Genomic DNA, 12,966 nt, shown 5'->3' with positions numbered 1-12,966 from the left:
ACACACACACACACAAATGCAAAATAATTTCTCAGTCACACCATAAGCAACCAAACAGTCATCCATATTCAATCAGACACCCACTTCCTCATAATATCTCGCTGTTTAAAAAGGTCTCTCAAGGGTCAATCGACGTCACAAAAAATGGGGGCATGTTGTCAGGACAACCTCTGTTTTCGCTCCAAGGAGACTGAACGAAACTAACAAAAACAGAGATGTCCTCTCATGATGTCATACTGTGAGAACAATATATCCTCCCAACTGTCAAATAAATCCAGCATGAAAACCAACAAAAGCAACGTCCAGAAGAGCCCAAAATTAAACATATCAGCCATATAAAACAAATGAGCCCACATATTTAAACAGCAACATGAAGCCTAAGTGGACTGCTGGCCAACAAGATGAGATGTCTCACTGGCCCACACTACTGTTGAGACCAACAGTGAGGTTACTTGTGTTTTTGGCATTTTGTGAACTATTAAAAAAGTGAAACTACATGTGGGTATGAATGAGTGTGAGTGGTGTGGGATGGAGGAATTTATTTTTTAATTTTTATGGAGGAGTCATGGGCCTCGTTAAACCTCAATCTCTCCTCAAACATCCAAGCCGCAGTAGGTTTTTAACATATGTACTCACACCTATACCGAAGGAGGAGGTTTACATTGGATGTTGTGCTTCAGATTTAAGAAATTTTACAAATTTATCCCATAACCACAATCATCGATCTTCCTGCCACTGAGTAATTACAGCTGGAGACAAACCACATAACAGTCTGTGTCAGCGCTAATTTTAGGTATGTATCATAACTTTCTGGGAACAACAATTAGATGGAGTTAATGCAACAGCTGAACCACACAGAGCAGATCTGTGGTCACGTGTATGGTTCCGCTCTGAGTCACCTACTGTTCAGCTATATCTTTCAAAAAAGGTAACTATGATTTTAATGATAGTCAATCTTTTTGATAAGTTACACTCCGCCCTGTTGTAACTCCTGTTAATTTCAAAGGCCAGTCACAATTTCTGTCTTTAGAGTTTTTATACAGAGGAGGAAGCCGTCTGTAGGCCCAGACAGAAAATAAAAGCAAATGATCCCCCTTTCCACCAGCCACCCACGAACTTGCCACAAACATGCAAACACACAAGCATACAAAAATATCTGCTTCCATGACCACCTCTCCTGGTGTGTGGGTGAGTAGTGCATTGCAGTACCGGCATCCTTAAATATTTTCAGTTCTTACGCCAAATCTTAGCTAGTCCTGAGGTAGTCTTTGAGGGTGGAGATAGTACGTGACATGCTGATAAGATACTTCACAAACTGGATGCACATTAGTCAGTGCTGAACTCAGTGTACCCTGTAATTCTGCTGTGTTGAAGACTGAGAGAGACAAGATATTACTGTAAAACTACTGCCAACAAAATACTACCAGAGGAGATGAATGGCAATAGAGGCGACGGGCTGAAGCTGCTGTAGTCATGGATTGAACTCTGCGACCTCTCCTCTACACTCTGAATTTATGGACTTAGATCTGAGCTCTGATCAGACACACATGAGCCAGACATGGAGCATCTTCCTCTGTTCCTCCTCCTCTTTCCCCTGTATGAAACCGAATCCCACAGACCCCCCACTCCAACTGTCTCTCTCCCCGTGACATCAGGAGCCCCAGCATTGAATTGTAAAGAGGGTAAGACAGGGATGTTTTATTCTAATGATAAAGTGCAAAAGACAAACATGGAGAGACCGGGGAACAAAGATCTTGAGTTTCTATGTGAGACAGTTTAACATTCACACAGCTGTTATCCCGTCACATGTACATGGGAAGGAAGACTTGAGCTTGTTTTTATGAGTCCTGTTTGACCTCTCGTCTGCTCGTAAAACAAGCATCCCTGCGCAGACTGATTTGCGCACAACACGCAGCCAAGCGCACAACACATGCACACACATTTTACAGTTTTAAGGCATCAAGAGAGTCTGCCGCTATTCCTATACAGACAAAAACACACCGACACACACAACACCGCACACTAAATTCCACCACTTCAATATTGTCAAAGATACATAATTGAATCGGGCTCAACATCAAACACAGCTCATTGGCAGCCACACAGGAATCCAGCGTCCAGGAAAAATAACAGCCTAAAATATCTCATCAAAAGGCAGATTACTGTAAGCTGAATCTAATGGCCATGCCTTATCAAGCATAATGAATAGCAGAGAGTCATTTAACAGGTGAACAGAGGAATGTTACCCAGTGCTTACTGTTCACAGCCCAGCTGTGGAACAGACTGCGGGGCCCGGATGACTCAAAACTACTAACCTTAACTCAGTGCAGAACAGAGACCTACAGGACCCTAGTGTCTCAGAGGAAAACTGGAGCTCTTGCTACTGTGAACAACACCGCTGGCACACCTATGATGCCCACTCTTAAACTGATGTGTACCTGAGCCCTGTGCTTAGAAAATAGGGAAGCGTTTGGTCTTGTATTTGTTGTGAACCTCAAGAAATTTGAACTGTTGTGATCTGACTGAAAGTGGTTTGAGCATTCATGTGTCACTGACCATGCGAGGCCTGCTGGCGTTAGTTAATGGTGATGGTGAAGTGTGTGCATGTTTACCGATGAGGCCTGCCGGAGTGGAGGAGAGGCTTTAGTACAGAGTAAAGATTTATGGAGTGTCGGCTGCCCATCCTCATGTTGAACTTGTCTTAGATTACCATCCTCCTGCCGTGCATGACTGCTGCCTTTGTCCACAACAGACATGCTTCATATTAAATCTGGTATTCCACTTCTTCAACTGTCACTGATCCACTTATATAACTCTCTACAAATCTCATTTCCCTTCACTTGTACACTACTCCCTTTACTATTTAACTCTTTGTCTCCTGAATGTTTAGTTTAGTTTTAATTTACTAACAATATCTAGTTTGGTCACATACTATAGGCAAAAATAAAACATTCCATATTTTATTATACCAACTAAATATATTTATAGTAAGTGTGAATAACACTGTTAATACATACATGAAAAAAAAAAACCTTTAGAGACTCACCCACTAAGCACTAAATGTAATTTCAACATGATGCTGTCAGTGAGCCCAGAATCCCTTTGGCTGTGTATGGTCCACGCACAAAGCTAACATTATTTAGGTTTATTCTCTTAACAGCTGTAAATGGAATACATTTATACTAAAGTCCATACAATATGTACTATGTATTTGCTCTCAAATAAGGTACCCTTAGAAATAATGTAATGAACTTTTAACTTGAACCACGTGTAGCCTTGTTTTACCCTACATGTCTATAGTGTCTTTAACTGAGTAATGAGTTACACATTACAATTTAAGCTAGGTAGCCAGAGCTATCTAGTACAATGTACAGTATGTCCAGCTTTACAAATAGGATAAGTGGATTAGTGTGAATTCTGGTTCTGTGTGTGATAAGGGGTCAAGGTCAGGAGCCATCTAGACTCAGAGGCCAGAAGAGGAGCAGGAAAAGTCTCACCTCGTTAGGTGAAACTTCACACTCTGTCTCCAGGCCAGCGGAGGGCCAGGGGCCACCACTGAGGCTTAGACAGGACAGCTCCATTCGTCACAACTGCTATTAACACACCACTGAGGAATATCACTGACGTGTGTCCATCTGAGTGTTTTACTGCTGATATCTTGATGTGTTAGTGTATATAATCTGCAGTGGGCCAGATCTGACAGCGACTGCACTAGTGGTGCAAGGATGTCTGTTCAATGGTCAGATCACATGAAAGTTGCTTTGTCTATTTATGGTTAACTCAGGAAATTCTTTGACGGCCTGCACAGAACAAGCTCAGATGTACTGACGCCTTAAACACATCTTTGTACTCTTATAACACACATAGTCATGAACACAGTTCAGTCATCAGCATGGTGAGAACTAAATAATACGTCAAACTGACTGGCTCACAGCAACTTGTTAAATCTCCATACAGTATCTGTAGTTAAAGTTGCACTCTCTTAAATGTTTTCACGTTTCAGGAATGTTAAGCTTCTGTCGAAAGTCCCCATATAGTATTAATTTCAAGTATGAGTGCCCCCCCACAGTCAGTTCAGGCTCACTCGTTATTCTGAGCTTAGATATGAAATGACATCATGCTTGCAAAATTAAAAAAAAGAAAGAAAAAAAAGCAGGTATAAAAATACCAGGGCTTTTTCCTTCCCCCTCCTCCTGCAGAGATCAAATGAGCCCATGAGGGAGAATTTAAAATTATGGCCTTCTTGAAACAGGCCAAACAGTCAGCATTACAGTCGGGCTACGTCATGAGTCAGCAGTGGGTCACCTGCTATGACCTCATACCAAGTCTGTTTCACACAATGTAAGAGGAAGGGCTACTGTTAGCTGGTATAGTAACTACTTCTGCAACAACAGCTAGTACGGTAGGCCAAACTCACATCTTTCCCTTGTCTGTGCGCAAAGTGTCAGAAGTCAGTGTAGGTCCAAAAATCTGCAGGAACAAACTGGGAAGCTAAAACTGCCTGAACAAGAAACTAAACCCATAGGGGGAAAAAATGTTTCATATCTTGGAACTTCCTTAACATGAGCATGTAACACTGGTGTGAAATGGTGACTCTCACCGTTTTCACAATTCACATGGATTGAATTTAAATGCTTTACATCCATTTTAGATCAACTAAAAAAAGATGAACTAACATTTGGACCAGAAAAAAACATAAGACCAGATTACTTTACCACTAAGTTGGAAAAAAACAGGGGCAACATCTGTCAGAAAATACTGGAACTGTGATTATGAGGTATAAGATGGTAAGTGGTATGAGGTAAAAGCTACATGCACAGGCAAGTAAAGAAGAGAGAGCTGTAATCACTATTTCATATAATAAAACCAGGAATTTTATGACAGCAACCGATGCTTACATCTCTGTAGTTCAATGTTTGCATTTTTAAATTTTTCAGACATTTTCGCCACAAATTGATGACATTTCATCAACTTGTAAGAAACCAAAGTAGTAAAATGATTTTGGTAGCAATGATAACATTTCATTGATACCCAACGTGGCTACTTACAAGTAACCACTTGCAAGGACTTCTAAGGCCAGGGTGCATTAAGATATAAAGTAGAATACAAACTATGGAACATTTTTTGAAAGTAAGTAATCAAGTGGTTTGGTTTCCAAGACTGAACCATATCTGTTAGAGGGAGAAGCCTTTTGTGCCCTTGTAAAGAAAGTTAATGTCTTTTACCCAGTGGAATAAAATGGGTCAATTTAGGAAGAGAATTTGCAAAATAAATACTTGGACTACATATTTGCGTGTGTATGTGTCCTTTTATGTATCTGTGCCTGCTGGTGTCTATGACCCTGTCAATATTAGCTCAAACAGGGTACCACCATGTTTGAATTCAAACAAGGTTCATACTGTATATTTGGCAACAAATTCCATCATCAATCTATGGAATGTCATCTCCTCCTGATGTTGGAGACACCACCATGTGTAGATTTCATAGCAAAATTCGTCGGTGGCCTCTCATCTTCCTTCCAGTTCCTCCTGTGGTTTTGTGTATTCGCCTGAAACAAGAAGCCGAGGCTGCTCTCTACCGTAGCTGCCATCTCTCTTCATTCAACTCCAAGTCAAAATTTGAAATGCCTTCTTTGCACAGCAGGCAGTTAGGATAATGACATGGAAGTGCATCAGACAAAATGCCTAAAATAGCACACTGAACACGCCACAATTGGAGATGGATTTTTTTTCTGTCTGCTTTGCAATGCATTGAAATAGTGATAAAATCAGTCATCATGCACCCGCAGCGTGTTTGGTGTTCTGCACAAGTAGACCTCACACCATCAATTTTGTTTAGAAACGCTCTCTTTAACCACACAGGCACACATGCACACACAAGGGTCTTACACTGACTGCATACATTCCCTATTCTCTTGTGCCAACAGCTAATCTTAACCCAAAACTAGCTCCTTGAAGAAGTAAAGAAGGTCCAAAATGACCTCAGACTGAAGAAATGCACAAAGTGGTTCCCACACGGCTATAACACACACGCATCCCAATACCAGAGATGCATCATTATAAACAGAGCATTGCATACAACATTGTGTGTGAGGAGCATGAAGACATTCTAAAGAATACCAGGCGCTTGGCACCGCAAGACTCTCCGGCCGAGACAAATTGCGGTTGACCACGGAAGACCGCGCCCAGCACCCAACCACCAGGAATGTCTCTTTCACTGGCTGTGCAAAACGCTGGCATCAGATCAGTAACTCACTGACTCATTAGTCTGAGAGAATAAGGAGATGAGGAGGTGTGTCACCTTTCTTGGACTGGCAACTGCATCAAAGGTGCTAATGAAATAAGGGATGTGAGTTCTACTTTTAAAAAGAGAAACATGCACACACATCTGCTTGCTTGTACACACATACAAATAATGCAAACTGTCAAGGATAGGCTGTTAAAAGGGATCATACAAAAAACATATGCATATGAAAATCTGTGTAAAGAAGCATTGTTAACACTGAAGATGCCCTGTGTACTATACTTTACTTTACTGTTTCCCCACATTTTGCTGCATTTTCTTCACTAAAAAGGAAAGAAAAAAGAAAATCAGTCTAACCACCAAGATGCACAAGAAAGATGAGACACGACATACAGTCAGTCATTGCCTAGCTGACATGCTGCTTTATTTTGCTGGTGTTTCAGCAAAAAGCTCTGCAGGTACAAATTCAGACACATGAGTGTGAGATGTATGAGTTTCAATAGAAAAAGTACTGGACATATGCAGCAAAGAAAGCACTGGCTTTAGGTTTCTCCTTCAGCTAATATAAGATCTCAGCTGATAAACCATTTTTGCAACTGTAATTCATAACATGTCACTATGTAGATATCTTTTACACTTCCAGGAGAAGATGCTTTATGAAGATGCTTAGTTTTATTTTGGAATAATATATAATTTGCTGCCATCTAGTGTCCACAATCAATAACCAACACAGGAAGTGACAGCACTTCTTTAACAGCACACAGACAATATTTACTGAGTGCATGTCACTGAAAGAGTGCGCACAGCAGCCAAACACACAAACCAACACAAACTGCTGCACAAATCCTTCCATCTGCAACAACAGATGAAGTCACTTTCAACAGTATAAAGGTCACACCCCTTTTTGTGTAAACTATACACAAATTATGAAATGATAGGGCAAAAAGGCAAAATGCTTAACAAAGATTTTTACTTTTTCATTTGACGTTTATCTGCTATGTAATGTCAGCATGGCCACAGTGTCTTGGACTCTCCTGTTTCCCTGTGGTTAAACATGCTACACACTACCTTCATATTCCCCAAAGAAGGTGTGGGGAGATGTAGAGCCTGGTGACTGAAAATGCCTCATCATTGCATTGCCTGCATTCCTGTGCCTGGCTCCTGTTGGCCTGAAGACTATTTATACAGCCGCAGCAGAGGCCCCTCATAGCCTACTGGGGAGATACACTTCCTGGGCCACTGACTTTATGTCTTCTGATTACACAAACACCTAAAAAAACATTGTCTGCTCAAAACTTTTTTAACCTTTTGGAGGGATATTAAAATAACCTCAGACAAGACAAGGACTGGTTAAACCTGTGTTACTTTAAATTATAGGTAAGATCGCAAGGTCTCAGAAGATACCAAACATGTCAGGATGTATGTATGAAAAGCACATAAGTTCAATTCACATTCAAACCTTTTAATTATATGTAATAGTGCAGTTTTTAATGGCATACTGACATCCAATAATATAATGATTTAATGAAGTTCTGCAACAAGTACATACAACATATACCTACATATACAGTAAGCATTAATTCAAAGGAGATATCCCGAATTTTCATTTTTTTAAACTTCTGAATATAGAGTATCACTGAAATCAGAAGGACACACACTGCAGAAAGGCTATCCTTACAGCCCTGAAATAATCACATTCAAATATACTGCAACTTTAATTAGCACAGGTATGTCTCTATAGTAAACAACAAGCATGTTGACTGAGCTGTGAGGTTGACAAATCTAGAAACAAGAGAGGAGAGTATATTTAGTTTGAACTGGTGCAAATAACCAGGGGCAGGGGGTTCTGTCCTCCCAAACAGTTCATCCATGCAAAAATTAGACAGTGTCCCTGCTTTAACTGGCACAGGTACCAAGGGACAAATGTGCTTACACAGAGTGGAAGTCCCCCCCAAACCAGAAACCAGGTGCTCTGCTTGTCAACACATGAGTAACTCTCACCTCCTGGCCGCCTTCCATCTCGCCCACCTTATCTCTAACGGCCAGGCCAGCAGGGCTGAATACTGATGCTTGGTCTGGTCAACATCACTGACACTGTGATATAAAAGTCTGTTCATATAATGTCGGTCAGTACATTCTTAGATCACGTCCATTCAATGTCTTCAAACTCGGAATATTAGCACAGAGCGTTCCACTAATGTTATCTGACCTGTGTATGACTTTAATTCAGCAGGTAAAATGTTTTAACACTGAAACAACAAAAAGACTGATGTTTTCACTTATCCTTTATGGTATCTAACCATGCAGGGTTCTCAGATATCTATCTGTGAGATCTCTGCCTCAAGCTGAGTACAATGTAGGTGAATTTCATTTGTGGTGCTTGCAGCACTGAAAAGTGATGACGCGCAACATGACTTTCCAAAAACAATGTCTCGGTTTCTTTCACTGTCTTTCATTGGAGCTACTTTCAACTGAGGAAATATTCTCTATTAAAAGTGAAGTTCTGTAGATCATCTACAGGAACAGATGTGCTGCTTCTGGAAAGTTATGTTGCTGTTAACAACACAAATTAACTTCCATTCACCTCCATTGTAAAAAAACCCTTTTTTATTAATTACTTGACTTACCAAAGTCAGCACCAACTTCTTTATAGTGCTCAACTTAAATAGTGTTTATGCTTTTAAGTATCAAAGAGTAGGGCTCACATAATAGTGCACACATATAACAGCAAAACGCCAAGGTGTTTATGCAAGAAAACAGAATAACCTATGGACAATATAGTAGTATAGTATATAAAAGTTAACAACTCTATCAAGCCTATAAAAACTTGCCATCTGAGTGAATCTCAGTGCCATTTGAAAAGCAGTTGTGGGTATTTTCCTCTTTTACTGTGACTGGAGATACACTTGCTTCTTCATTTGCAAAGTCTCTTGGTGAAATCAAGTTGGTGTTCACCCTTAAACTGAGATCAATTAGTGGAATAAGGAGACACTTCTTTTGTAAATTGATTATGCTATTCAAATGAACAAATAAACAAAGTGTTACACATTCAATTATGATTAAAATAATACATAAAGTAGATTGACGTTTTGATTGAACATTTGACATAAACCTTTTTGATTTTGTTAATATCCATCTCTATTTTAATTTTCCATTTATCCTTTTGTAAATCATTTTACCCGACCCAGGTAACAGACAGATGTTTCACACGCTGAAACTAAGGGTTTGAATTAGGTAAAATAAACCATGAGCCATAGCAATGGTAACAAATAGGGCATCAACTAAGTTTATTTTCATATAGATAGTGTAATATTCAGAATATTGGAAGATTTTAAAATCTGCTCTACACAATTTAAAATGTGTGATATGAATTGAATCTATTATAATATCACAAAAAAATTCAACCCCCTCAATAAAGCCATATGTTTTTGGGTCAAACTTTTTAAGAAAACATGGACATAATGTGCTCAGGAAAATTTAACATCAATTCAGTCAACAACTGGGCCAAAGGCGTCTGCTGAGGAAACTGATATGATACCACTGAGAGCTCCATAACAGCTACTTAATGGACATTGTGGGGAGATTTGTTTTGTCAACTAAGATCAAAGCTTACCTGACGAGCGGCAGGGGGTTTCCTGTGACTCTGCATTCCAGACGAATGGGGCTTCCTTCTGCCACCTCCTGACTCTTCAGCTTCTGTAGGAAGCAGGGAGGAGACAACGGCCCATTAGAGGTCGGAGCTCCAGAGCGCTGGTACCTTGCAGAGGCTGCCACTCCCATCGGGCCTCCAGGCTGTGGCTCCAAGGTCATGGCCGGCTGGTTGTACTGTGTCTCCTCTTGCTGGCTGGGAGGCAGAGATGGAGCAGAGACTGAGCCCTGAGGGACCGGTCTCCGACTCCTTGGAGACAGATAGCCACTGTCAGGAGAGGAGGAGTCCTCCTCTCCTTGCTGCTCCAGTTGAGCAGAACCTTTGAAGATGGACGACAGCTCCTCGATGAACGTGGCCGCTCGGCTACAGAACTCTGTGGCTGAAGATGCCCGGTCATTTAGCTCCAGGCCTTCGTGAACCAGCCTGGGTTTATCCTGCTTATAAACTGGCTGAATGGGTTTGTGGCGGACAACCTTCTCAGTAGAAGTCGGAGCCTCACTGGACACCTGTACCGGTTTGCTGAGAGCAGCGTTCTGGCTGGAAGAGACTTCAGTTGCTGCATTGTCATCTGGGCAGGGGGCTTTGGTCTGGTGCTGCAGGTTTGGGCTCCTGGTGAGGTTTACAGTAGTCTGGAGAGGCACAGGAAGGGAAGGGACATGTTGGAGAGCCTGCTCCTGGGATGAAAGATTAGAGGGGCCTGGATCTTCAGATTGAAATGGTTCACCAAAGGCCTCCCGGGCCAGGTCCAGGCTACGATTAATCTCATCTGCACTCAAGAAGGCAGTCAGATCTGCAAAGTCCCCATCTCCAGAATCCAGCTCTGTCACTGAGTCCAGGTAGTGTTCCCTATCAGAGGATGCCTCAGAAAACACACCCCCATCGCCCTCCAGAGTCCTGCCTCCTGCCGGGTCCTTCAGCAGCAGAGAGATAGGGAGTGGTTGATTCCAACTCCCGTCCTGCATCCTGGAAAACACATCAACTGTCATTAACCAGCAAATTACGCACATTTACACTGCAGACAGTACAGTTTATACTGCATAAATCACATTACTATTAGTAGAAAGGGAAATGACAACAGTTACAAAAGGAGTCAAGCTTAAAATATAGCCTTTTATTGATATTACTCTTGTAGCCATAGCTGGCAGGATGACTCAGGCCAGTGTTGTCTGGACACAGTTGGTGGGTATTAGCAAAGGCCTTAACTGAGGTCACAGTGAACATGATTGGCATTTCTTACTCACTGTTTCTGACGGGACATTTTACCCCGTCACTCTGTTCTTTATTGTACTTACCTTACACGAGTCTTACTCCACTTTAACAGAGATTAACAATTATTTTCCTTGATCCAATAGTTTTTTTTGTAATCAATTAATCATTTTGTCTATAAAAATGGCTTAAAAGTGATCAAATTAATGCCCATGTTACTGGTGTCCAAAGTTCTTATTTTGTCTCACCAGCAGTAAAAAAGTGGAGAAAAGCTGAAATGAGATGAAAATGTTGACTTATCAATTAATTGACTGGCCCTTTCAGCTTGGATTACTGATGCTGTAGGAAGAGTAGGCCAACTACAGTTGCTTTAATCAATGAATGTTATTGCAAAAAGGCCACACCCAACATTATATAGAACTGCTATTTAGTCATCTAATCCAAAATAAATGTGCACGGTGTGTATGTTCTGTACATTTACGTCACCTGATGCATCCTTACTGGCTAGTTTACCCATAAGTTTCACTTTTTGACTGTAAAATGGGTCACAGACACATGTAGTTTAAAATAGGTGTGTTTCTTCTCTCGGGATGTTGACTCTAGATGTATAGCATGTTGTGAAGCTGTCGGCGTAGATGCATGCACAACGCAGTGTGACACTCATGGCGTCCTGAAGACCAGCTGTTGTTATTTTTAATCTCCTGGGCTATGTTTCACAGCAGCAGCACAAACTCACCCACCCTGAGCATAAGCAGAGAGGTCCATGAAACTCACACACTACCTTCAAACGCACACAGGTAGACGTGGACGTGCACAAACACACACTGAGAGACTCTGGGTTAAAGCATTAAAGAGGGAAGCAGATATCATGTCTCTCAAATGTGCTGAAGAGACCAATAACAGCACAGTGCTTATTAAATATGAATGTGGAAAATTTTAAACATTGAGACTGATTGACAGAATGTTAACAACTGTCAGTGCTGGCAACGTTTCCACTAACTCCTTTCCAAGATTTTCTACCCCTTATTATGTTAAATATTTACTGTATCTTATGTATTTTAACAGTATTTGTTATATATAATACAACAATACAATAAATAGTTTAAAATGAGAAGGAATCCAAATGTCCTTAAAAGACAGAGAAGATATTGATATGTCATGTTTAAATATGACTGATACTAAATGTAACTACCACATTTAAAACAGTTACACTGTTACATTAAATGACTCACACTCTTGATATAACTGTACCATAAAATGCTGTTGAGAGTATCAACAAAAAAGAGCAAAACTTACCTTAAAGTGGGCTATTTGACACTGGATCCTGGTTTCGTGGTTCCAGGTTTGTCTCGTTTATTAAGTAAGAATGAGCTAAAAAGAAGCTTCTCTTTCCAGAAGAGCAGCCTTATTGGACAGACAGTCAGCAGGATCTCTCAGGTTCAGGGTCCAATTGCGTACTGCCTCTGCAGTGGCCTGCTGTCCCATCTGTCCCGGTCTCTAACTGCTCACTGTATGGGGCTATATTTGGCCCCGGCTCAGGTTTCACAGCCAGGACACTGGCAAGAAGAGAGAGTGTTATGGTAGTCCAGGGGAACAGAAGGTAGTGGTGACATTTTCACAAAAAACAGTGTTTGTTAATTAAACACAGTAAACATGGAAAACAGTGCATCCTGTGATAATACATGACACCACACACCCACAATATGCACTAATAAGACCTACAATTGTGCTTCATGCAACATTCAGAGGCTCTCAGTCTGCACTGGCCACTCTTAAAAACACAGGTTTGGATAATGAAGAGATATCAGACGACCTGCTAGATACATCAGTTCCTGGTTGGGTTATGGGTTGTCCGGTGAAGACTTCTA

The 12,966-nt window shown here is 41.0% G+C and overlaps 1 protein-coding gene across 6 annotated transcripts in view; it reads right to left on the bottom strand.

Annotated features, from left to right (window-relative positions):
• Positions 1 to 12,589, bottom strand: part of palld (palladin, cytoskeletal associated protein) — a 51,946-nt gene extending 39,357 nt beyond the window's left edge. For 5 of the 6 annotated variants that reach the window (XM_035652955.1, XM_035652960.1, XM_035652957.1 and 2 more), the window contains exons 1-2: positions 12,395 to 12,589; positions 9,857 to 10,855 (exon numbers count right to left, since the gene is read on the bottom strand). In XM_035652955.1, the coding sequence (XP_035508848.1) occupies positions 9,857 to 10,854 (998 nt within the window). In that variant the 5' untranslated portion in view covers position 10,855; positions 12,395 to 12,589. The remainder of the gene's footprint in view (positions 1 to 9,856; positions 10,856 to 12,394) is intronic. The other variant, XM_035652958.1, reaches the window with a different exon arrangement.
• Between the last annotated feature and the right edge of the window lie 377 nt (positions 12,590 to 12,966).

Source organism: Morone saxatilis, unplaced genomic scaffold, assembly GCF_004916995.1.
Source record: "Morone saxatilis isolate NCDOM2014 unplaced genomic scaffold, NCSU_SB_2.0 Contig12, whole genome shotgun sequence".
Lineage (NCBI taxonomy): Eukaryota > Metazoa > Chordata > Actinopteri > Moronidae > Morone > Morone saxatilis.
This window is presented reverse-complemented; position numbering and strand designations above follow the sequence as displayed.